At 38.0% G+C, this 26,503-nt stretch overlaps 1 protein-coding gene across 1 annotated transcript in view; it reads left to right on the forward strand.

The window, feature by feature from the left end:
* The window catches only part of IL17RD (interleukin 17 receptor D), a 40,570-nt gene that overhangs the window by 12,644 nt on the left and 1,423 nt on the right, over positions 1–26,503 (forward strand). The window contains exons 2-12 of the mRNA XM_054280830.1: positions 9,754–9,811; positions 13,022–13,147; positions 14,960–15,078; positions 15,723–15,843; positions 16,857–16,901; positions 16,996–17,147; positions 17,528–17,593; positions 18,439–18,493; positions 19,429–19,539; positions 21,178–21,362; positions 23,626–24,562. Coding sequence (XP_054136805.1) covers positions 13,057–13,147; positions 14,960–15,078; positions 15,723–15,843; positions 16,857–16,901; positions 16,996–17,147; positions 17,528–17,593; positions 18,439–18,493; positions 19,429–19,539; positions 21,178–21,362; positions 23,626–24,562 — 1,882 coding nt within the window. The 5' untranslated portion in view covers positions 9,754–9,811; positions 13,022–13,056. The remainder of the gene's footprint in view (positions 1–9,753; positions 9,812–13,021; positions 13,148–14,959; positions 15,079–15,722; positions 15,844–16,856; positions 16,902–16,995; positions 17,148–17,527; positions 17,594–18,438; positions 18,494–19,428; positions 19,540–21,177; positions 21,363–23,625; positions 24,563–26,503) is intronic.

Below are 26,503 nucleotides of genomic sequence, written 5' to 3' on the forward strand. Positions count from 1 at the left end.
CAGCAGCTCATTGCTTGATGTAAGATTGTAAAAGGATTTTTTTATTTCTGTGTAAAATACAGAAATATATATACATATATATATATTCTATATATATTTTTATAATTTAATGAGATGGAGATAATTTTAGTGAGATTTAGGAGATAATTTAGGATCTCCTCCTTGCAGGCTCCCCTGACTTGTAAGGACAGTGTGGAATGAGTCTGGATCTTATTGGTGCTGCTTGTGTGGAAAGCAGAGGTATTTCTTTGGTGCAGCACAGCAGGGGGATTTTTCCTGAGGCTAAATTGACTTTGTACCTTTCCTGCATCTTGTCAGAGTAGGCCATGACAGAACAGATCCATATGAGGTACGTAAGCAAACCTGCTTTTGTACCTCAGACATTTGATTTTAATGTTTGTGTAATTTTCCCCACAGTATGATTTCCTATTATTATTTATTAGTGAGTATTGAAATTTTTAATTTTAAAAAAAATTTGATTTGACTGAAAAATTAAATGTTCTCAAGATATAGATATTCTTTGCCATGGGTTTGTGAGTTTGGTTTTGGTTTTTGTTTGTTTGGTTTGGTTTTTTAGTCAGATAATTCAAACTTAACAAATAATCAAAGAACAAAAAGTGTTCCAAGGTTCTAGACAAAGATTTAGAATGGAAATCTTGCAAGTGGTTAAATAGTAATTAAGGAAATGGCACCAATGAAGTAATTGAAGCCCAAGCAGGTTGTGGTACAGGTTGTGTCAGTGCTTTAGCAGATATCACATTTCATGTCAAGTACTGAATTAATTAGTATGAAAGGGCAGTTCTGAACTGCCATGTACCACACAGATAGGATGTGTAACCTTTGCTTTGGCCAACTTCCAAAAGCACTTAACATGAAATACTCAGGGAAAAATGGATCTCTGGAAGTGTTCAGCTTGATCAAGTGGATTATAAAGTGGGTTATCCATAGGATGTGATTTTTCAGTAGTGCAAACTGAATGCAGGCAGACTGCAGTTTCAGTACCATTTCAAACCTTACAGCTGTCTTTCAAAACTTGTATCTAAATTCCCTTTTATAGTAGTTAAACACTGCAAGGGACTCGATAGCACAGACTGCCTAAAGACTTTGCCAGTACGGATATATTTAAAACACACACATTGCCCTGATTTTTTTTCCAACAGTAAAACTTAGCAATGCTTAATGTTTTTTTAATTCCAGTACTGAAGATAGACAAGCACACAGGAAATTTGAATGTATTTTTTCTTCTCTTCATCTTTTTTTCATTGTGAAAAGCCTCAAGAGTCCTGAGGGCAGAAACTCTTCAGTGTGAAGGAGTGGGTGAATCATGAGGTGAACTTTATTCAAGGTTGGCAGTTCTCAGAAACGTTCTCATGAATGTTTCCTCAGAAAACTGTGTTTTGGATGGTTTTATTTTGTAGTGTTCAAATTCCTGGTGTTGATTGTTTGGTGGAGCTTTTCCTGCTTGTCTGTAAGGGGGAAGCTCCAGTTTGCCTGCAGAGACAGGCTGGTATAGATGGAATATTTTACTAGTATTTCTTCCAAGTGTCCTTCAGGTGAGCAAGAAGTGTTTGTGCAGCTCTGTGTGTGTTTCTGACACTTCCAAATGGAGTTTTTTGGCTGCAGACATGATGGCTGTACTCCATAGAGGGGAACCAGGGGTGTAAAAATTCCCTGGCAGCCAAAGCTTTAAATCTGCAGCCCCCAGATGTATCTGCCTGTGTCTCTGAAGTTCAGCCGTGTACATCAGTACCCAGCAAGCACTGGACCTTCTAATCCTCTCTGTTCCATGTATTACTGCTTAAGCTTGGAGCAGTTTTCATCTTCTCTGTGGACCTGGACTAGACAGAGGCTTTGAGAAGGAATTATTTCCTAGAAGTGCATAGTTCAGCAGTAGGAATCTCTCTTGGCAGAGATTTTGGGAGGTGGGAGTACAAAAGTGGAGCAGCAGAAGAACCAAAGCCTGTATCTATAGCACAGCTGAGCCTTGGGTCTGCCTGCAGCTTCTCCATTAACTGAGGGGACAGAAAAAGGGAGGAGTGCTTGATTTCTTCCTAGGATCTGTAGGGAAAGGTAACTGGTTTTATTAGCACAGTTGGTGTACAAGAACATTCATTTCTAACCCAAAAGTATTTTTAGGCCTTGTGTTTGACACGATGGCCCCTCCATTTTTCTGTCTGGTGTTTTTTTAGCTCACCCACACTACAAAAGTCTGGAGCAGTCATGCTGGTGTGTTCTGAGACTGCAGCAACCTGCCCCTCACTTCTGGTGAGCAAAATGTAGAGCATTGCTGTGTATGGAATAAATGTAGCATTTCTTGTGCCCCCCTGGTGGTGAACTTGTGCCCAAGGCACCTTTTCATTGCCACTTGAGTAGCAATGAAAATTGCCAGTTCCTGACTTGTCAATGCCCAAGGCTTTTTAGGTTATGTGGCTCACAAGGATGGGAACTTTGGGAGGAGATGCTTGTGTTATTTTGAAGGAAAGTTGGGTTTTTTTTCTTCATCTCCTGTACAAACAAGCTTCATGTGAAGTATTAAAAACACTGTTGGTGGAATGGTAAAGGATTATTTAAAGCTAGAACATGGGGGTTTGGCCAGTAAATCAGTGGTTATTCCTGGACTAGAACCATACTGCTTATGAATTCAGTTTTAAAATCTCATGGATAAGTGTGTGTTTCTAAACAATTGTGTGTTTCTAAATCCCTGAGAATAGGGATTTATGTTGAAAATAATTGTGTTATTTCAAAGGGAGGGATTAAGATGGAAGAATCCCAAAGTCTATCTACTTTGAAAGTTTTATGAGTTCTGTGGCACTTTAATCAGTGCAGTTATTGCTAAATTACCTAGTCACCACCTCCTCCTCAGCCAAGGCTTTGGTCTATTTATATGTTGGTCCCACAAAACCAATGTACATTAATATTCTTTGCAGTCATGGTCTCTTGTGAATATGTAATATTTTCTGTACTTGTGCCTGTGTGTTTCATTCATGTAAGCAAGAACTAAAGTGAACTTCCTAAGAACAGACATTTCATGTTTTCTGACAACAAGCTCTCAAAGAATTTCAGTGACTTTCAAATAGTACAGGAGAAGCACCTGGGAGGAAACATTGTCTGAATACACCTAAACAAAATAGATGTGCAATGTCAAATGTTTCACATTCCAGCCTTTATGTGATCTTCTGCTTTAAAGATTTCCTTGAAAGCAGCTGTTTTTGCCATTTTCAGAAGTTACAGATTGGATAAACTCACCCTGTACTGTAAATAGAGTATTTGTAGTCTGCTTGCTCTGAGGTTGTTTGCAATGAAAATGTCCAACATTGCAGTAAATTTCAGATTAGAATTTTCTATAGGTCATGCAGTTATGAGTAAAGCAGTTAATCCACATTTGATGACAGTTACCCAAGCGATTTTTTTTTGTGTGTGTGTGTGCATGTGCACTTTGGCATTATATTGAGAAATGAAGAGTGAAAAACCCACCCTGAATTAGTCATAATTGTGAATTGTGTTCTGGCTGAAGCTTAAAACTGAGCCTATGAAGTCAGTGCTAGTTACTTTTACAGATTTTCTGTTCCTTTGGATGAAACTGAAATCAAATGAAGAGCTTGTGCTAGGAGTTTCCAGATTGAAAGGTAGGAATTTGGCAGTAAAAAAATTGTTAGGGAACCATTTGTGATTTTGGAAGTAAGCTCCTTTAGTTGTTTTCCAGGTGCTATTGCATTTGCTCAGCTTTAAAGGCAAAGACTTTGTTTTTGGATCTGTCTCACTTGGAAGTACTTACTCATTTAGGAGAAGCAGCAAACCTTTATGTGCATAAAATCTTGAAAGATACAATTTGTAACTCTATTTTTCTTTGCTTTCTTTTTCCCTTGATGTTCTGTCCTCTGAAAGCTGCATAATTTCTTAATGTGGTAGGCAAAAGGAATGAATGAACATACCCATATAAATGATATATATGTTAATATAATTAACATATATCCATTGATCTATCATGCTTCAGTCACTTCTTGAAACATTTTCTTGTTTGTCTTCTGTCTTTCAACATCTTTATGAGACAGAGACTGTGCTGCTCAGCCTGTGGCTCTGTGTGCACAGTAAGTGCACAGACAATAAAATGAATGAAAATAAACTGTTTAATTGTTTAATGGATGGGTTAGTTTAGAACTGCTTGAGTATAAGCTAAAATTCAGTGCTCATGCAATCATTCCAGCAAGTGTGAGGAACTCTGTGGGTTTCCTGAGGTTGTGGATAACTTCCTACAGAAGAAGAAAGACAATCTAAGTGGAATAGTCAGCTTGTTGATTTGAAAGTGTGCTGTGCAGTGTTAAACAGTAAACATCCACTGCAGGTTTCATTAATTTCTTCTCCATTATTTCAGATATGTGTTATTCTGTTTGTTGTTTAGAGCACAAGTCAGTGTTTTTCCAACTAATTTGTCTTGGGTCTCTGAAAGCAGCTTCACCATTTGTAGCTCCTTTCCTTCCCAGTCATAATCACCTCTCCTGCACCTGTCTTGGCATTGCTTTTCCTCCCCCTTTTCCTTCCCAAACACCTTTTTTCTGGGAATTCTCCTGCCAGGGGTCATGTCCCACAGTTAAGAGAACACTGCTTTGGCTACAGACTTTTGGCTTTTGGCCAAGTATCATGAGACCAGCACATTTCAGTATTGTTTGTGGGAAATGGGCTGTATTTGAAAATATTTATTCTGTTAACTTCTGGAGGCTTTTTGGTTGTTTTGAGAAGGCTTTTAATTTACCAAACATTATTTGCACAAGAATGTAGGAAAAATAAACTGTGTCAGTGCAAACAATAGAAAACTTCTTGGGCAAACTTTCAAATTGCATGAGAGAACTGAGAGCTGATACTGCCCATTCTGTGCCATGCTCTGCTGCATTAAATTCCTCAGTTTGACTCAGAGATTTAAGATTTTCACGGTTGGTGGTGAGCAGTGCAGATTGAACTTGCTTCCCTTGTTGTTGTGCCCCTAATTGCTGCCTGTTCCTTAAGGAAAGCAGTTCACATCATTCCAGGGAACAGCTGCACAGAGCTGTGTGCTTCTGAAGAGTTGTGCTGTAAATACTTCTGGCAGTGTTTCTCCTTGCACTGGTTTCTCACTGCTCTGTCAGACAGCAGTGTAAGATAACCTTCCACTGCCTTTTGAAAATAGAAACTAAACCAGGCTGGGATAGGGCATAATGGAAAGGCATTTTTACTGGTTTGGTTTGGTAGGTTTTCTGTTTTCTTTTGTTCAGATGGGATATGCTGTGGCTCGTGCTCTTCAGCCAGCATGTTTCACCTCAAAAATCCCCAAAGACCCCATGAAATGAGTATCCATGAATGCCTGTCAGGACCACTCCTCCCCTGGTGGGATTTAAGCCAGCAGCTGTTCAATTCAATATTTTTTCTTGATAGGAGGACATTGAGAAAACCATATCTAGTCAAAATGGCAGAAGTTGTTCAGACAAAATGTAATTACAAAATGTAGGAAGTCAACCATAAAATCATCATTGGTGGTTGGACTCAGGGATCTAAAAGTATTTTCCAGCCTAAATGCTTCTATTATTCCAAGATGTTCCTTCTTGCTCACAAGTGATGGTTTTCTTCCCCAGCCAAGATATTATTCCAATGAAGTAAAAGCAGTGCTTTGCCTTTGGTATCTAAGGTGGAATTTGAAGTTCTCTGGAGACACAAGTTCAACTCCTCTGCAGCTGAACTTGTGTGCAGTGGCTCTGGATGAAGCAGTGAAACACTAAATAGCCACCAACAAAGAACCAGCCAAAATCTGTGAGCTTCTTGTAAATGATGCTGTTTACACAATAACAAACACAAAAGATGCCAACTTAGTTTGGTTTTAACTTCTTTTACTATTTAGAAGAGTCTAGGTATGAAATAGGCATGAAATATTTCATAAAATATGAAATAGGCATCAAGAAGTCTGTTGCATTAATTCTCTTTAATTCACTTAAATTAAAACTTATTTCCACAGTGTTACTGAGAGGTGTTTTAAAATGCTATTCCCATAATTTTTGCATGCAGTGCAGGAATATATAGATATAGATAAAGAGGTAAATCTGAACAAAATTCCTGGTTGCAGTCACACCAAGTTTGTAAGTAATAACGGTACAAACCCATCTACCAGGGCTTAGAATTCATTCTGCAGTCAGTGGAGTACACACAACAAACATCAACATGGATTGTGTATTGTGTTATATTCTCTTGAAAGCAATTCAAAATGCAGGCATCTAAATAATACAGATAATTCATCATTTTACTGATGACTCTAGAAATAGAAAATATTTTTACTTGTTTGAAAGCATCAATAAAGCTTTGAAACAAGAAGAGCAGATGTCAAAAATAAATCCCTTGTTTTACTGAGCAATGAGTATGATAAACATTGATTATTCATCTTGATGCTAAAGTTCAAAAACAATTGTCCCTTCAGTTTGCCTCATGGGAGTGTGAAATTAGGACCATGTGTGTGTTGATGAACAACATGTGAAAGATGAATCATGATTACTGTTTTGGTCTGCTGCACAAGGCTGTGCTTGAGGGGTAGTGATTTCCTACCTCCCCTGCCAGATTGCTGTAATTAGTGCTAGCTCCTCTCTGTTTCCCTGTATTTATGTTGGAGTGGCTGCCTGACAGTGCCTAGTCACACACAGCAATTGGCTTTCTTGAATGAGAGTGTGTTTGCTCAACAGAAGAATGTTGGAATATATTTCAATGTTGTTTGAAATAAAGATTAGTTATAGAACTATTCAGAAATCACCCATCCATTTCTATCACCAGGGCTATCTCTGGCAGGAATTCCCAGAGATGAAAAATAGCTGTTTATTTCAAATAGGAAACACTGTGTGTTCTAGGTTAAAAAGAAGAGGGAAAAGTTCAATAAAATCAAACAGAGTTTTCATTTCATTCAACTGTGTTTAATTTATGCCTCTGGCAGCAGACATTAGTTAAATTTAACTTCTCTTGGAGGCACAATTAGTTCCTGTGGTTACAAATTTCATTTTAGCTTTATTTCTGGATATGTAATCCTAACTTTGTTCCTCTCTGGCCCAGTAATGGGTGAAAGAGTTGTCATGAGTGCATTTCATTACTGAGCTGTTACTATAAATGAGGGTTGGGTATTAGAAAAATCTAAACAAACAAGAATAGAGGTTAACTTCATACAATAGTCTTTGTCTTTTATTAATACTTGTGCTCTTTCATGTTGAAAGATGGATGTTTAAATAAAATGAAGTGCCTGTACATGCCTTGAACATCCAAATGAGCTACTCATTGTTCAGGAGATGATGTGGATTGGTCTCATTTAGATCTGTGCTGACTTGGGATATCTGGGGATCTTAACCGTAATTATTCAGGCTGTTTATACAGATTCAATGTTGATCTCTGTGATTTGAGGTGTGTGATGGAAATTCTTCCTGCCTTGCTTGGCCAGTAGAGATACAGGATTTGGATTTTAGCTTATCAGGTTTTCTGTGGAGCTCTGTGCTTTGAGCTCACATAATGTGAGGTTTAATGTGGCTAATGCCTCCTCTGCTCCCCCAGCTTTTTGACAAATAAAGTTATTTGTAATTTAATGTGTGTGCATTTCAATTTTGATTATCTGTTCAAAGATCAGTGGTCTAGAGTTCTTCAGAAAAGATGTTTTGGCTGTTTTCTTTCCTATGTATTTCTTCTCAGTCTGCATGTATAGAAGTATGTAGAGCACAGGGATTTTATAGGAAAAGCTCCAGGACACAAAGACTTGTTTTCTAGTAAAGTTCAGAATAAATTAAATTAAACAAATGGAAATTCAACAAATGTTCTTGGTTAATTAATGATAGAATCACAGAATGGTTTGGGTTGGAAGGAGCCTTCAAGATTATCTAATTCCAGCCCCCCTCCCACGGCAGGGACAATTAGCTAAGAATTCAGAGCCCTGAGGCCATAACATTGGTATTTATAGTTTAGAAGTAGGATGCTCTAAACAAGTTCTCCTAGCTATAAGCCACCTAAATAGCACAATTACTTTAATTCAAAACCAAGGCAATGCTTCCTGGAAGAATATATTATTAAACTCCCAGCAGTAAATCCTTGAGGGATGAATACTAAACTTGAGCATGATGAAATTATCTAATTAGCTTACATGTTTTAATTTATAATTAAAATAACAATTATTTACTTGAATACTTTGGGGTGACCATAATTCTCTCACTAATTACTGCAGCCTTTTTGTACCTTTTCTACACTTGAGAGCAAACTTTTGCCACTAGTGAGTCTTATGTGCTGCAGAAGTTCAGCAGAGTTTGGCTTCTGGTATGTCTGTCTTTACATCTAAATTATCAGTGCTTGTGGTGTATTTCTTTATGCTTATACTGTTACATGTTTTATGTCACCATAATCCCAGTAGAAATGCAATTAAAGGAGAAGTGTTGCCTCTTTATTTTAATATAGCATATAAAAATGTTATCTAATAAATAAAAATACATGTGCTAATTTTCTGTGGAGTTTAATAAATTTCTGTCTCCCACAACTTCAGCTCTAGGACCAAAGGAAGACAAGTAGCAATTGATTTGATAGTTTCTCTCCCTTTATAAAAAGTCAGTAGTTACTTTTTTGTGATTTTTAAAAATTAAATGAATAATGTCTTTGTTTTGCTGCAAGTGAAATGACATTTAATAAAGATTAGAGAAACAGAAAGTGAGTCAGACTAGAACAGGTATTAATAGAAAAGTTACAACTGAAAAGAAAGACTCCTTCCTGTTTCAGGAAGCTTTTCTGTATAACAACTGGTTCAATGCCAAACTAAATCAAACTTAACAATTAAAAGCTACCCAAGAAGAAAGTGAGATTACAAATTTAACTTGTAACAGTGCTGTCAAAGTTTGAATTGCTTTCATCCTTTAGGAAGTGTTTTAGGGTTTTTTTTAACTTGACAACTCCTGCCTTGTTTTCCTTTGCACATTCTGGGTCTGACTGTGGAGAGTGCTCAGCCATGATCCTGACAACAGCTAATTCCTGCTGCAAACCTTTTATACTGATGAGTTCTGCTGTTTGCATTGTGGCAGTGAACCCAGATACAATTCTATGTAAATGGGTGGTATTTTTTTAAAGCTAATGGTAAATATGATGTATTTTGCCTTTCAGGGACTGATATTGTATCATAACAATCAGTATTCCTGTTCTCGGCTTGGCCTCTTGTGAGGGTGATGCTACATTGTGTGTTTCAAAACAATTCCAGTGCTTTCCGAAGGGGAAGGTGTTGCATGTCTGAGGGCCAGAGTTCTTTTCTCGGAGTACAGAACAGGCAGCAAACTCATCAGCCTGGGGTTCTCCCTGGCAGTTCTCTGGTTGCTCTTCAGTTTGCAGAATCTGCTTTAACAGCATTTGATAAAAGAAAAGGGTGTCTGAGGTGGCATAATGGGTTTCTGCAGTGTCACTCTTTGGAACTTCTGATGCTCTTTTTCATGGCTGTGAGTGGAAAACAGCTCTTTGGCTGATGGTCTCTTCTCTTCTCTTGCATTCTGTTTCCTCTGGAATTGGTTTGTCATTAAACCAATTTGGTTTGTCATTAAACCTTGATTAAAGATATGGTTTTTGCACATACACAATTCACCTAGATGGTGGAAGTTGAGAATATCACATAATTTTCTCCCAAGGATAAGCTTCTATGATTCCCATCTACTGGACAGATCATACTACTTCAGCCACAGTTTCGTGTCCTCATGTAAATGCTGCATTCAGATTTTCCATATCTTTGTTTTGTCTCTGCAGGGGCTGTCGTCAATCACAAAGAACAATGGACTGCTCAACATCACCTTTAAATATGACAGTAAGTTGAAAATCTGCTCTATATTCACAGAAATCAAGGACTCCATCACAGTTGAAAATATACAACAACATGTGTCTTAAGATGGCTCTAAGAATGGCATATGCAAAATAATGTCCAAATATTGACATAATTTTAAAATCTAGAAGATTTGTGTCTGCTGGGTCAGGTAGATGTTCTCCCTCTGTGTCTCACTGATAATGAAACTATCTAACAATTTCTAGTAGTTTCTCTTTCAGGTTGGCCTACATAATTTACCCAGTATTTGACTGGAACATTATAGAAAATTATTTTATTCTGTGAAAAATGTAGTCACTGTAGACACAAGGACATAGGAAAGGGTTATTTTGAGCTTTCTGCAGCTTTTCTCTGATGTGTCATTTTGGGTGAAAATAGCATAATGTGTTTCTTGAGGTAGAAAATGTGTTAGTTTGTATTTGTATACAGGTAATATATTTAAAAATTTTTCTTTGCAAGGATTAATATTGAACATGAATATTGAATAGCTTCTTTTCATTTGGTTGAATCAGTGAGAACCTTTCATAGCTACAGGCCCAGGCCAATGGAACACTGCTGTGTGCATTTGCAGTGCAGAGAGGTGGTTCAGAACTGCTGCAGCTGTGCTGGGGTTTGCAGCTCAACTGAGATAAAATCATCTCTGGCATAGTGACAGTGCTGAACAGGTTGGGCAGTAATACTTCAGACCTCCTCAAGCATCTGCTAAATGGCTGTATCTTATTGCTGGGGGTTATTTTAGGTGTTTTATCATCTTTGCTGTCTAGTTGTCAAAGCAGGACCGCTAACTACATTAGGAATTCATCCTTCTGTGGGCAGCTAATGGCCATCATGTATAAACTCAGTGTACAGTCAGAACAAGGTTCTAATTTACATTAAAACAATGTTTGTTTTAATGCCAGTGCAAGTCATAGGTGGGTTTTTCTGCCTACCCAAAGAAGTTACCTCAGATGCAGAATGTAGGTAAAGTTTCCTCATCAAGAGCCTGCATCAGGAAGCCTAACAATAGTGATTAATTTCATTCTCATCATCCTTTTACTCCTCTATTTTTATGTTAATTCCTGAATTTGAAATCCTTCACTGTGAATTTTTTAAATCTAATTTGACCTTAATTCATAAAATGAGTAAAATTTCAGTGTGTCAGATTGTACAAGATGTAGGTGGTCACTACAGAAGAAGTTGTTTTGTTGTTTTTTTTTTTAATCTACATAACAAAAACTAGGAAATGGTACCAGTCAGAACAGAGATCCCACATTTAGTTAACACAATGAGTCACACATTTAAACACAATGTTTAAATCCCAGTATGTGTCATGTTTTTTCCATTAATTCTGGCACTAGAAACTGTTTAACCAATGAGAAATATTAATTCACAATTCTGCTGGCACTGTGTGCTTCCTGCACAAAGGAGTTATTTGAGTTCTGCAGGACTAGGAAAGGAGTTTGCTGATATGAAGACTAAAGAGCTCACATGGTATGGAAATATGTGTTTACCTTTAATGAGCCAGCACAAAGGAAAATTTGGCTTGCTGACTGTGGTTTAAAGGCTCTTATTTTGCTGCTGAGCAACTCTAGGAAAGTGTGTTTTATGATGCTAAATTAGTTAGATTATTTATTCAGGTGAAAAAAAAGGCTGTATTTTTAGTATGTCAATTGTATTCAAGTAAAAGAAGTGGTTTCCTAAAAGTGTGATTTTTCCATACTGTTTTCTTCCTAGAACTGATGTTCTTTTTAACTGTGAATCAGTAACTTGCAGTAAAACTTCAGGCATTTGTGCTATATTCCATTTTGGCAAATTGTCATTTGACCATAAAATTCTGGTAACCAGGATCCAAAATCTTGGGCTTGCTATTAATTAGATCCAGACCTAGCAAAAACCAGTTACTTCAGATTTTCCATTGAGAGAGATCCTCTATTCTCCTAGGAGGAAGTTCATGCTGTCCCTGAGTTCCCTCATAGCAACTGAGCCCTACAAACAGTGGAGTCAGCACCAAGCACCAGCTTTTGTAAAGGGCACTGTTGTAGTGTTCTATTCTTATGTCTGTGACAGTTACAGAAAAGACCCCTTGCCATGGTTATTCATAGTAAAAAGCCATTTTCTAAATCTCCTTTACAGTTAATAATTTTTCTTTCCTTGCCTTTAAGATCACACCTCTGAATTAAAATCAAATTTCCTGTACTGGTGTATCATAGCACTTGATTTTTCATGTTTCCTTTCTACAAGCTCTCTATAGATGAATACATAGCATATAAATTAACTCAGTTTTTTTTTTAAAATTAATCATCAGTCAGTAATATACAATCTACTGATCATTTTCTTCTGGATTTTGTTACTTTCACTAGTTCAGAAACAGAATGTTTGTTTTTGCACACCCATCTTCATGTATATTCTGCTCCAGAACTAGTGAATTCCCTGCCTGCTGCTTCTCTTCCTGCCACAAAATATGAGCCTAAATATTGCAAAGCTTTAAAAGGAATAAAATTTGGGGTTGTTTTCTTCTTTTAAAAATAACAAGTTCAACAACAAACTTAGGAATTTTTTGTTTATATTTTGTTTTCTTGATTAAAGCTAAAGCTGTGGCAGTGTAATTTTAGGGAATAAACTGTATTTTGTGAGGATAGCAAGACAAAAGCAGTCCTGCATGAAGCCAGTGGCAGTTAAGTGGTCTGTAGGGATGTGGCTGCAGAATGGAAGGCAGAGAGGAGATGGATTTAAGCAGCAGGTTCTTTGTGGTGAGGATCATGGCTAAAAGCACTTCTTGAGCAGTTCTCAAGTTCTCATGGTTTATTGTTCTCAGATGTGCCTGATCATTGACCAACATCCTCTTGCTTTGGGCACTGTACACAAACAAAATTAATGGCAGTCTATAGTGTTTTGGACAGCTAGAAGGGAAAGTTGTTCTCTAATGGGAGTCCCAGTACTCTGATGTGGGACAGGTTACACTGGTGGTAGGAACTGGTAACATCCTTGGGAGTCCTGTGAACTCTGGGTTAGCAACAGTGAAGGTGGTTGTGCTCAGTGATTTGTGAAGTTTTGAGGGGTTTTGGGTCTTGAGACAAAAACTTAATCTAGATTTGATGTGTAGTCCTTATAGAAAATAATTCACTGGTAATTTACTTTGCTCAGTCTTGAAGACATGTTAGGGAATTTGTCAGCTAGAATGTTTTTCCTGAGGTGTTCATTTGTCCATGTTTTTAGACTGCACTCCTTACCTGAGTTCAGTGGGCAGACACATGATTGGAGATGTGCAGAACATCACTATCAGTCAGTTTGCATGCCAGGAGCAGGTGGCTGTGATGATCCTTTGGACAGCAAATGCCATTGGTAAGTTCTAGAGGGAGATGGACTCACTGATCAGGGGTTTGGTAATAACTTCATGCTCATAGGTATTAAATCAAATAATTAAATTATGCTTGGAGTCATTCATGCAAACTGTCTGAGAAGAAAGGAATTCTTAACACCTTTGCAAAGATCATTTTTTTTCTGGTTTGCTTCAAAAACACCCTTAAAACTAGGGTGTTCTCTGCAGTCATACACTGCTTTTTACTATCCCAGCTTAGTGAATTCCTGCTTTTCAGAACTGTGCAACTGTCCCTGGTTTCATTTTCTGCCCTAAGGCTTTGGTGCATTTCAGTGGCATTGATTGAATTTAGTTCCTGATACACTTAAAGGTTCTTTAAGATGCAGAGTGTCCTACAGGTGGAAAACATTATCTAATCACAGCTATACTGACTTCAATGTGTTTCCTTGCCAGGTCTGGTGATTTGGAGTATTCCTCAATTACTTCAATGTCACTGGAAGTACCTTGTTGCCCACTAGAGCAGTAGTGTCCAAAACTGAGGATGTGCAGAAATCCATTTCCACTGAGAAACTTATTTCTGGGCTTTAAAAAATATGTGAGAATTCCACTGAATTCTGCAGAACTGTGCAGTTGAAGGCATTTGATAATCCTCAGCTGCAGAATCAAACATCCATGGGAAACAAAGCCTGGGTTCTTCTTTGTGATCACCAGAGGTGAATCCTTTGGAGAGCTTGAGGACAGAACTGCAGTTCAGAATCTTGGGTAACCTGGGAACTGGGCACTTTCAGGGTCTTTGTGTAAGGACAAATAGTGCTTTTGTTCCATGAATGCTAAGAACACATTTGGCAACACTTTATCTTCTACAAAATTATGAAACTTTAATCAAAACACACAAACCTGTGAAAACCAGTGAACCAGAGGAGGTGGTGGAAAATGATACATTTGGAATTTTATTTTTTTGGGTTGACAAGCACAGCATAAACTGAGTCCATTTTGATTTATGTAGCATTTAGCTTACAAAAGCTGTGTCTGTGTCATTGATAAATATCTGTAATGCTGTTGAAGAGATGCAATTAGCTGGAGTAGTGAGAGTTAAAGAGCTGAGCAGTGCCTTTGATACCCGAGCCACAAAACTGTCACAGGGTAACACTGGCATTTTCCTGGGATTTCACATCACTGTGACTCAGTTTAGTCATATCATGAAGTAATTCTGCAATGAGAACATTGTAAGGACACTGTGCTAAGTTGTAGTAGAGTAACTTGAACAAAATGGGTGTAGTTCTGGCAGCAGTTAGAAATAACTGGAAGTATACTTGCACTGGAATAAATTCCATTCCATTTAAGTCAAGTTTTCTGTTAGCCCTTACTGGACTAGAACTAAAGAAATTGTAACAATTGTTACCATTTTAATCTGGTATTCTCAGAGATGATAGTAAAATTTATAAAGGACTATTTCTATAATTTACCACAATGTTATATTTTATTGTAAAATGGAAATGTGAAGTAACTGTGAAGTATTTCTGAAGGTGAAGAAGGTACTGATAACTTAAGATTGCAGTGGTAATTTGGAAGCCCCTGATGAGACATGGGCCCCTCTGTTCCAAGCATTACACAAGTGTGCAGTGATTGTAGCCTTGGCCAAAGACTGAACTCTAGATAGGCAAGATGGAATATGCAAAACTGACATACAGCAACAGCTATTAAATACAAACATGTTTCATATGACTGATAAGGTTTATTCTTAAAAATAAATGAAATATATTCAAATTGCATTAAATACCACATGATGCATTTTGAAATATTAACCTCCTGTTGAAATGCCCTGCTGTTTGTAGGGATTGAATACCTGAAGGGATTTCGAGTAATACTTGAGGAGTTAAAGTCAGAGGGAAGACAATGCCAGCAGATGGTTTTAAAAGATCCAAAGCAGCTCAGCCCCAGTTTTAAAAGAACAGTAAGTGATTTGTTTCAAGAAAAGTTTGTGTTCTTTGACTGTGAGTAGTCTTGAAGGTGTTTATCATCCTAGAATGGTTTGGGTCATTAAAGGTCACCCAGTTCCACTCCCTGCCATGGGCAGGGACACCTCCCACCATCCCAGGGTGCTCCAAGCCCCATCCAGCCTGGCCTGGACACTGGGAGGGATGGGGCATTCACAGCTTCTCTGGGCACCCTGTGCCAGGGCCTCTCTTCCTTCACACAGGAGAATTTCTTCCCAGTATCTCATCTAACCCTTCCCTCTGTCGGTTTGAAGCCATCCCCTCTTGTCCTATTGCTCCGTGCCCTTGTAAAAGAGCTGGTTGGTTCCCAAAAGTGTTATTGGTGAAATTAATGATATTTGTTGCTTTAGAGACAGATTTTGTTCCTTCTGATAGAAACTTTCCTGAAGCCAGGAACTGCCATTTTGTACATGAAGTACAAGTGCACATCTGTGATAGTCTACATCCAACTATGAATTGAGGTTCCTCATTTCAGTTTGGAATAGAGGGGTAGAGAAAGGATTCTTTCAGCCTTTGATTGTAAAATTGTGGGGTGGTTTTGAAAATACTTTCAGCTATGATTATTGATTTTAAAATATGTGCAATCTTGTCTTTTTTGTAGGGAATGGAATCCCAGCCCTTTGTAAACTTGAAGTTTGAAACAGATTACTTTGTAAAGATTGTTCCTTTTCCTTCCATTAAAAATGAAAGTAATTATCACCCATTTTTCTTCAGAACTAGATGTAAGTATTGCACATAATATGGTGTTGCACATACTGTAGTGTTGCATTTTGTATAGTATTGCCTATCATCTCTTCAGTGAGCCTCCCCTCAATGTTTTGGTTTTCCCAGCAAAGGAATGTAGTGGGTGATGATGTTGGGTGAGTCTGGGTTAAGTAGTTACTGACACTGTTGTGGAAGGAAGATCTGCGTGTTGAGCAGAAAGAATTTGCATGGCATAGATAAATCTCTGGTGTGTGATCACAAGTGTTAGGCAGCAATCAGAAGAGAAGTGTCAGGTAGGCCTGAGATTATCTCAGGTTTGCCTGGAGCAGGATTGTTCCTGGGGTTCTCAGGTAACTCCTGAAGATGGTTTGCTCCTCTCTGGACATTGTGAAGAAGGGCAGGTTGTTTTTTGCCTTTGAGATTACAATTTAAAAACAGCTATCTAAAGACAGATGTGGAGGAGGACATCTAAAATTAGACAGCAGCAGATCAAGTTGGATTTCTGCAATTACTTAGCAATTCTCACTGGAGGTGGAGAGAAGAAATTTGAATAAGTTCCTCAGTGCTCACACAGTATGGTGAGAAACTGCAAGTACCCTTTGGAGTGAACTGTTGATATTTGTCTTGCTACGGGTTTTTTTCCATATAAAACTTGCTTTTCAAGTCTGTCTGTTAACACAGACCACTGTACCATTGGTAGTAGTGCTCAGCCTACTTACTTATTCTGACTAAATACATTTAAGACTAATTTTAACTTCCTCTCCTGATGTGCTGTGCCTGGTGTTATCCCTTTTGTCTCACTAAGAAATGTGATATTCAAATGAATGGATCTATGTTTCTCATATGAAGATGAGAAGGGACTTGAAATAATAACAAAGGAGTCAAGTTTGCAAAATGCATAGTAGAGTCTGGGAAAGAAGTGAGAGTTCTCAAAATTATGAACTCCTTACTTTGGCCCTTGTTCTTTTTCTGTTTAAATAACATAGCAGTTTGATACTGTATAATTAATATCTTTTCTCTGTATTTGTAGCATGTGAATTGTTGCTACAGCCAGAAAACCTTGTCTGCAAACCTTGTAAGTAAAATATAATATTTCTATATATTTATTATTTTAAAAGTTTCTGTACTTGAAGAGTCATTTTGCAATTCATGAATATCTCCTCCAACAGACTGGAAGCCAAGGAATGTGAATGTTACCCAGCAAGGTTTTAACATGCAAGTGTCCTTTGATCATGCCCCTCACAACTTTGGGTTTAGGTCCTACTTTCTTCACTACAAACTGAAGCATGAAGGACTGTTTAAGCAAAAGACCTGCAGACAGGTACGTGACTGAGTTTTGCACCTCTTAAAAACACAACACCTATCAACATGAGGTGTTCTAAGGTCTTAAGAAATTTTAAAAACTTAATATAAAATAGTGTCAATTTTAAAATTGTAAAACTATTTGGAGCTATTTATGGAGATAACAATTGTGCTGTGATAGCACTCATCAGTCACAGCCAGGCTTGGGAACTCCATTGGGTCTGGATAACCCAAGTCAGTTCTGCAGACAGACAATTCTGTCTGTGAATGGGCAGACTGAGTTTGCTGGTCTAAGGTGTGTTAATACAAAGTGCACTGCCTATTTCTAAATCAATATGAATTCTTTATTAGGTTTTCAAAGTATGTGAATTGCTTGCAAAATATTCTTTCTTTATGTAGGAGCAGAACACAGACACTACAAGCTGTGTTCTTCAGAATGTGTCTCCAGGGGATTATATCATTGAGGTAACATTTCTAAACAGTCTTGTGTACCACACCTAAGTGAATGTGTTAATGGGAAAATGGAATAAAATTAAAATGTTTCAAATCACACTGTTAGAATTGAACTCCAGGTATCCCTACTGAAGTGACTTGGGCAAGTAAATTTCCTAGAATGGTGCCTTTTTTGGGCTTACCTAGAAACAGAGGCCAGACAAAGTTAGAGACATTTAATGAAGGGCCTTCTGGTATATTAAGGGCGGATGAAGCCTCCCCAGGGGGCTAACCCAAAATGGATGATGGTCAGGAGTTTTTTTCAGACATATACAAGTTTGGTCCATTTACATATCAGGGGTTAATCCTCCAATTACAGCTTCAGGTAATGAAGTCAAATTCCCCCAGTTTGCTCCCCCCAATTCACTTTTGTTTATACTTTTCAGGACCTGAGCTGTAGGGTGTCCTTGGATCACTGCCCCAGAGGGATTGTTTGTCTAACCAGAATGTGAGGACAGTTAACTAGCACTTTATATGGAGTTTAGTTATGCACTAATGTGGTACAGGATGAATGCATAAAAATACAACGGCTAGAATCTCCAGGAATCAGAATGTTCTTGACCTTTCCATAGCTTTGCTTCCATCAGTGCCCAGCATTTTGTGCCTTAAACTGAAGTTGTGGGCCTGCATAATTCCTGGACTTTGATTTTTATTTTTTTAATTGGAATTCTCTGTCTTGGTCAATTTTTATTATACTAGTTTGTTCTGCTTTTTAGTTTTAACTATTTGAACAATACCTTTCTTCACATTTGGTCATAAGAGCTGTTACAGTTATTTTCATATTGCAAAAAATAAAATTAATCTTTTACTTTTCCAAGCTGGTTGATGACACTAATACAACAAGGAAAACGATGCACTATGCACTAAAACCAGGTATGAATTCTGTTTTTTAAACAATATACTATATTTACTGTACTAATTTAGATTCAGTTTTAATTATGTTGGAATTAAATCTCTGTCTGACTTTGTCTGTTTGCCATAATCTAGACTATTGAGATAATTGTGCTGTGCTTTTTTGACCTAATGAAAAAAGAGATGCACACTTGAGCATACAGATGTGCATCTCTGTACATTTATATTTAATGGAGTTTAGATCAATCCATCACTGGAAATTTTTGTGGAAAAGTGACTTTTGTTTATATGTGGATATGAGGAATGATAACATTAATTGCATACAACAGAGAGTGCAATAGTGTGGAAATACTGCAATGAAACTGTGGGAGCAGCCTGAACACATCACCTGTGTCCTTCAGGCCTGGTACCAAACCCAGCAGTCTGGAGAACCTGTCAGGTGAATGCTTCACATGCCTGGGTCAGACCTGGTTTTGAGAAGTTAAGCAGGGATTTCAGAGTGCAGCTGCACCTCAAAACAGCCACAGATGGAGGCAGTGGATAAAATGCACTGAATCCTAATTCACACTGCTCAGGGTGAGCTCTGCAGGAAGGCAGAGCTCTGCAGGAAGGCAGTTCTTTCTAAAGGGGCAAATTCAACACCCTGGAACCAACCATGTCAGGTCCAAATGGCCACTGCATATATCAGCCAAACTATTTGCCACAGGCTGTTCTCCTGGGGCTGGTGTGAGTTGCAGCTCTTGTTGCTTATGAGAGTCACTGTGTCAGTGGGGCAACTGCCATAAAACCTAATTTGAAATGGAGCAGAACATGATATTTGAGCATATTTGATATCCTGTATCTTGGACCATTACCTGATAATAGATGCAGCAGTTTTGCATTCCCAGTGTGAAGATTTGTTTGGATAGTTGTAATGCAGCTGATTTGCATGTGGCTAATTGTGCTTTCTTTTGCAGTGCACTCCCCCTGGGCTGGCCCCATCAGAGCCATTGCCATCACAGTGCCCTTGGTTGTCATCTCTGCCTTTGCCACGCTCTTCACCGTCATGTGCCGCAAGAAGCAGCAAGGTGGGAGCCTGCACTCAGGGCAGTGCCACTGACAGATGTGCTTTTGCAACCAAAACTGTCCTCACTGATAGGCTGACTCCAGAAATACCTTTCTCTGAAAAGCTTGCTTTTCTGTTTATCTGTCCTTCCTCCCCTCAGCTTTTTGTGTGCTGGAACCTGTAGCAAATTCTAAATCTGTGCTTGATGGTAATTGATTGCCTAGACAGTGTTGTATCAAGACTTCACTGTAGAAAGGAGACAACAAAAGCAATATTGGAAAATACTTTTTATTTCATTTTTCTTTTTCTTTGAGAGAGTACCATGTGAGCATGTAGATTACAAACAGATTTGTAAATGGGTATGTTTCATACATTCTCTTATTTTACTCAGAAATATCTAATTCATATTTATTTTAAATCAGAAGGAAAGTAAAGTCATGTGATGGCAATACAATTCACAGTGCTGTCTGGAATACTCTCCACAGCTGCTATTCCAGATTTGCTCACTTTCCTGGAAGTTGCCTTTACCTTTCATTCTAAGCCATCTTCCTAAATTTACTATGAGCCCTGCTTGCAGATGTTCTTAGATTCCATTCCTCGTTGCTGACTTCTCCTCTGTATCCAGGAGCTGGCAAGCAACACTTAATACATTTAAATGTTAAAAATACCTTGGCTTTTTATATTGAATTTAAAGAATCATGTGGTTTCATGAATAATAGAAAAAGAGATTACTTCTCCAAACCTCACATATCTGTATTATCCACCTGAATTTTGGCACTGAGATATACTGCAAGTGCTAAATGCCAGCTGGGTTAAATCCTTTTACCTTCTGGTCTTCTGTAGTTATCCCCTTTGCTCACAGCTAGCATAGTTCCAACAAAAAACCCAGACAAATCTCTGAGGATTTGTCTGCAGAGAGAGTTGTTGCAGAATAGTTATTCCTGATGAATTGTTCTGAATTGAATCCCTGGATGGATATTTGTATTTTGAAATACTCATACTTTATTCCAAATTAGCTTAATCAGCTGTAGAACTAGATTGAATTAGTCTGGCATAAGGCCAGACTGTTATGCTCCAGCATAAAAGGATCTATGCAAGGAAATAAACACTAATAGCTATTTTGGTTTAAATTAATCATATCTTAATTCAAATGAATGTCAAATTAATGTCCAAACACGGGTGTGTATATATACACTAGAGAAATCTTGTAGGATATCCTGAAAGGGTCTGTGGACCTGGAGTTGAATATTCTTACCTGACTTATGTTGTGGTTTGGGTTTTCTTAACAAGAGACTTTGTTAGACAGGAAACTCTTGAAGATGATACATTTTTTAGGCTTATTGTGTTTGAACAGAGATGTGAAGACTGTTGAGATTGAATAAAGGTGAAACAACTTCATTCTGTCTATAAAATAAATCTTCCTTATGTTTTCTGACTTGGGCAGAAATAACTGCACATTTAACTTTGAAAGTGTATTTCACATGCAGCAAATCTTAAGCTGGATAAACAGTGTGTACAACTTTCCTTTTTCCTAGATTGGAAAGGAGAGGAAAATATTTAGGAAAAAAACCAAACATTACTGTATGCATTAGTAAAAAGCCTACAAAAGTAATAAAAACCCAAAACAAAACAATGAACTTTCTTTTCTCTTGCACTTTAGAAAATATATATTCCCATCTGGATGAGGAGAGCTCAGAATCTTCAGCATATGCCGCAGGTCTCCATGTGGAAAGGCTTCGGCCCCGGCCAAAAGTGTTCATCTGCTACTCCAGCAAGGACTGCCAGAAACACATTAATGTCATCCAGTGCTTTGCTTATTTTCTGCAGGACTTCTGTGGCTGTGAGGTAAACTCAGCATTTCATATGTGAACAACTTTTCCTTAATTGAAACAGCACTCCCAAAATTCTGTGCTTGAAAAGTTGGTGTTTCAGTCACTCCTTTCCACAGAGATAACTTGTGTTGTTTTTCTAAATTTAGGCTGTATGAATTTTCTTTACTTGGGGAAATGAAGAGATCTTATCCAGTGTAAAGAAACCAAAACAACCCAAACCAACAGAATAGTGGAAGATCATGATTTCAGGACTTTCATTCAGCCATGTTTAGCTTGCTTTGAATTAAGTGCTTTTTCTGTTCAGTAGGCATTACATCTTTACAGTCAGCAGCCACAAAGAGGTATTGTTGTCTACTTGATATACCCTTGGTGTTCCTAAAGTGTGTTTTGAATTGTAATTTAAAAGAAGTTGAATCTCTGAAGACTTCTACCCATAGAGCAAAAACTGCATTATTAGGATTACTTGTTGACAGCATGTACTTACTGATTTTTATTTTTTTTTCTTCCCTTCTGTTCCATTAATACTGTGAAATCAGCAGCTCTTTTTTTTTCTTGTTTTTGTTAGAATGGTATGAGAGAGACATTTCAATTGCTACTTTGAATGAGCAGGCCTAGAATCTCATACTGTTGTCTGAAATGGAATCAATATGTGACCAGTTTTTCATTTTTCAGCTGGAAAAGGCAGGACAGTTTTTGGTCTCTTTGTGCTGCATTTTCCCCCACCCCTGGGATGTGACTGGGCTGAGCTGGAGCTGGGTTTCATTACAGCAACTCTGCTCTCTGGTGACCAAACACAGAAACACAGCCGAGCCCTCGTGCTTGCTGGGGATGGTCACAGCTTTTTCATCTGCTTAAAATAGTTCTGGATAAACTATTTTATAACTAACTTACTTGAAACTCCTTTTAGAGATGTACTTTAGCCCTACTACACTGCTTCTCTTTTGAGTAGTGTTGAGATGAGCTCTTACTGCTCTAACCATGGAATATATGGCCTTGGACAGCACACAAAATTGATATAACAAAATATTGATAGCACCTATGTACAGAAATAATACATGTTGTTATTAAAGCTGTGGAGTTTAAAATAAAAAGTGATGCTCAGTGCATAACAGAAGAGTTGCACAAGTATTTTTCATTTGGAATTGGAATGTTTTCTCAAAGGACAAAAACAGTGGCATTTAATAACCATTTAAAATAATAGCTTGTCCATAATAAAAATGCTTTCTCACAAATAGCAGGCCACACAGGATTTTGAAGAACAGAAACAAAACCAGACACAAAACTACCTGCATGTCCCAGGCAGCAGTAAAATGACCTCTCCTCCCCAGGCTAGAGCTGTCTGTTTGGAAGGAGCTGACCATGATCTCCAGTCCAGCTGACCAGCACCTCAGGCAGGATCACTTTCTTCCTGCAGCCAACTGTGTGGCAGCAGTTTTCAGGAATCCTTGTGTTCTGGGTGTTCACTTGCTCTGTCTTCTGATGGGGCAGAGTTTTCCACTCTGCTGTGGGTGACACAGCAGAGCAAAAATTGTTGTTCCCTGGAAAAATACTTCAAAGAAGATTTTTATAAATGGTTTTGATGTGTGTCTATTATGCAAGTTTTTTACATCTGTTTTTTTCTCTCATCCTACTACTCATTCCTCCTGTGAGATAAAGCATTGTGTCCCTCATCTTGGTGTACAAAAACATTTCACATAATGTAGAATGGTCAGAAAGCTTGACCAAGTACAAAATAAAACAACTCCTAGGATAAAATTTTTCAGAGCTTTCTCATCAGATAAAGCTGTTATTTTGCATCCTAACTGGAAGATCTTGATATTATAGGCACTAATTATGTTTCTGTCTAGATATGAAAATTCTCGGCATCACACTTCATTAATATGCAAGGATGATAAGTGAATATGACACTTAGGGGCACAGTTTAGTGCTAGACTTGGCAGGGCTGGCTGAATGGCTGGACTTGACCTTAAAGGTCTTCTTCAATCTAAGCAATCCTGTGATTCTGTTACTTCCATTGCATTCAGCACATTATGGACCCAGACATACAATGGTAAATGTTTGAGGCAAGCACAATTGTTTATTGTAGATTGATGATACCAAATTTGATTAGATAAGTTAATTGTAATTTACTTGATCCAGCCACATTTTCTATGTTCTTTTTATTCCCCCAAAAATATTGCTATGTATCAAATCCACATTTGGATGTGTGGTTTTTTTTAAGGAACCGTTTGGGTTTATATACGTAAAACTTAATCAGATTTTTTCCCTTTTTTTAGGTGGCTTTAGATTTGTGGGAAGATCTGAAAAGCTGTAAAGAAGATCAGAAGGAGTGGCTTATTAAAAAAATAAACGAGTCACAGTTTATCATCATTGTGTGTTCCAAAGGGATGAAATACTTTGTTGAAAAAAAGAACTGGAAGCACAGAGGAGTAGCCAGAGATGCAGGAAAAGGAGAACCCTTTCTCTTTGCTGTGCTGACAGTGGCAGAGAAGCTTCGTCAGGCCAAGCAGAACTCAGCTGACCTCTGCAAGTTCATTGCAGTTTATTTTGATTACTCCTGTGAGGGAGACATCCCTGCTATTCTGGATCTGAGCACAAAATACAAACTCATGGACAATCTCCCCCAGCTCTATTCACACTTACACTCCAGGGATCTCAGTGTGCAGGATTCAGAGGGGTTTCCTGTTAACATCAGTAAAAGGAATTATTTCAGGAGCAAATCTGGGAGGTCCCTTTATGTTGCTATTTGCAACATGCATCAGTTCATTGATCAGGAACCAGATTGGTTTGAGAAACAATTCATTCCCTTCCCTCCACCTTCTTTACACTACTCGGAGCCTGTCATGGAAAAATTTGATTCAGGCTTGGTTTTAAATGACTTGGTGAATAAACAGGTGATGGATGGTGATTTTTACCTGAAAACAGATCTAAACATTTCAGTGGGGAATTCAGACTCTCACTGTATCATTCAGCACTTAAACCTTGGAGAAGATATAGAAACTCAGGACATTCAAGGGGGTGGCAGCTCTGTCCTTCAGCCATTGCTACATGTTGTTAAAGCTTCAAACCTGAAAGACATGCCTCGAGATTCTGGGATCTATGATTCATCTGTCCCTTCATCTGAATTATCTCTACCTTTAATGGAAGGACTATTGACAGACCAAATGGAAACATCTTCCATTACAGGAAGTGTTTCTTCATCATCAGGTTTAGGTAAGATACAGCAGTGTGTCAAAACTTAAATTCAGTTACTGTGCATATTTCTGCCATCTCCAAAGAGGTAAGTTAATATGTGAGGAGCCATATAAAAGGCTGCAGAGAAAGGTGAACATTGTATAAAGATGTTAAAAATAAACACAAAATTAAAAATATTTTAAAATATAAAATAAAAGTAAAAATAATATATAAAATAAAAATATCATATAAAAATAAAAAATAAAAATAGGTAGAGTAGCTTTGGAAAAATTGTTTCCTAAACTTACAGTTTGTGGAGGAAGTCTTAGCTAGATAAGATTTCACTAAAATTCTATTCATAAGTCACTGCTCATTAATTGACCTATTCTTGGAGAGATAGCTTCTTCCTTCCAGGGACCCCTTGGCAGCTGGGATTTCAGCTGACAGCTGTGTGCTGTAATCCAGAGGGTGATATGGTGCAGCATTCTCATAGCCAGCCATAAATCTAAACCTGGCATCCTGTCTGGCTCCAGCACATAGTGGATCCTTCAGGGGTATCCTCTGTACTGTGTTTAACTCAAGTTTCAGGATGACATCAGGCTTCCCACAGATACAGGGCTGGGGAATGAACAAATGGCTTTCAATGGAGTAATTTAAATGCTTGGAAGACACTCTCCAGAATAGACACCCAGCTCAGATACCTCAGTTAGAAGGTGTAAATTTTGCCTCAGGCTGTATAAAAAACTGATTTAACCTTACTAGTTACAGGATATTGGACTGGCATCACAACTATCTCAGTGAGGAATGTTCCAGCAATTGTATTGATATGATAAAGGTGCTCTGCTGAGACTATCCTTAAGCAGCCATGTGGGAAATGGATTTGTAGAGAGTTTTTGACTTAACAGAAAGCTTACACAGTATGCTGTGTAAAACTTCAACTCTGTAGAAATCCATTTCCCACACAGCTACAACAGGTGAATATTGTAATTTGATGGTTGTATGCTGTTCTGCTTTCTAGAATAAGTGTTGACAGTGCATTAACTAGACATTTCTCTTGGGTAAATGAACCTTTTATTCTTATTTAGATAACTCATAACTAATGTTTGATGCCAGAATTATCTTGGAGGAAGAGAATACAAATGCTGATTTACAGATACTGCACCTATCAGTTAGATAGCCTATGTGACTAAGTAGTTAAAATCTGAAAAAAACTTCAGGTGGAAAAAAATACAGATTTACTGTTTTAATTAATTAATTAAGCCACAATTACTCTGTTTTCAGAATTAAAACTATATTTTTTACTTTCCTACCATCTTCTAATTTAGTCTTTTCTCACATGTGTGGGAAAAATTACAGATGATCTCTGTAAAGGTTCTAGTGAAAGTGGGATGCTAGTTTAAAATGTATGGCCTCCCTGGAAGAATGCTTTCCCAGTGTGCCCCTCCTGATTCAATGCTGAGCTGTCAGCTGGGTGTCCCAGCTGCAGGGAGGCACAGGAAGAAAGAGGCAGTCTTCCCAGTAATTAATTCTCAAGTCACATACCCCCTTGGTAACACGCTCCAGCTGTGGAGGTTAAACGTTAGAGCTCTTGCTGATAGAGTTGGATCTTTGCACTGATGTTCCAGTGTCTCAAGAGACCACAATTTCTGCCATTTTCCCATTTACTGCCCTCATCCAAAAGCACCACCCTGACTGACTCTCCCTCAAACCTCCCTCACCCAAACCACAGCCCTGATGAGGTACAGGGTACAAAGGAGACAGCACTGGAACTGACTCTAAAAGCATCATCTGCCTTTTAGACTGCAACCCATTAAATTTCTTTACTGTCCCAGACATACAAAGCATTTACAGCCCTAATATTTATATGCATGCTAATGAGAGGAGTAAATAGAATTTTTAAGCTTTTATTCTTGTTCTGAGAGATAGACACATCCAAATTATTGCTCTGAATTCACCCTACATTCCCGTTTTTACTTATTT

This window comes from Melozone crissalis, unplaced genomic scaffold (genome assembly GCF_028551555.1).
Source record: "Melozone crissalis strain CALT ecotype California unplaced genomic scaffold, PUWL_Pcris_2 ptg000029l_1, whole genome shotgun sequence".
Taxonomy (NCBI): Eukaryota; Metazoa; Chordata; class Aves; order Passeriformes; family Passerellidae; genus Melozone; species Melozone crissalis.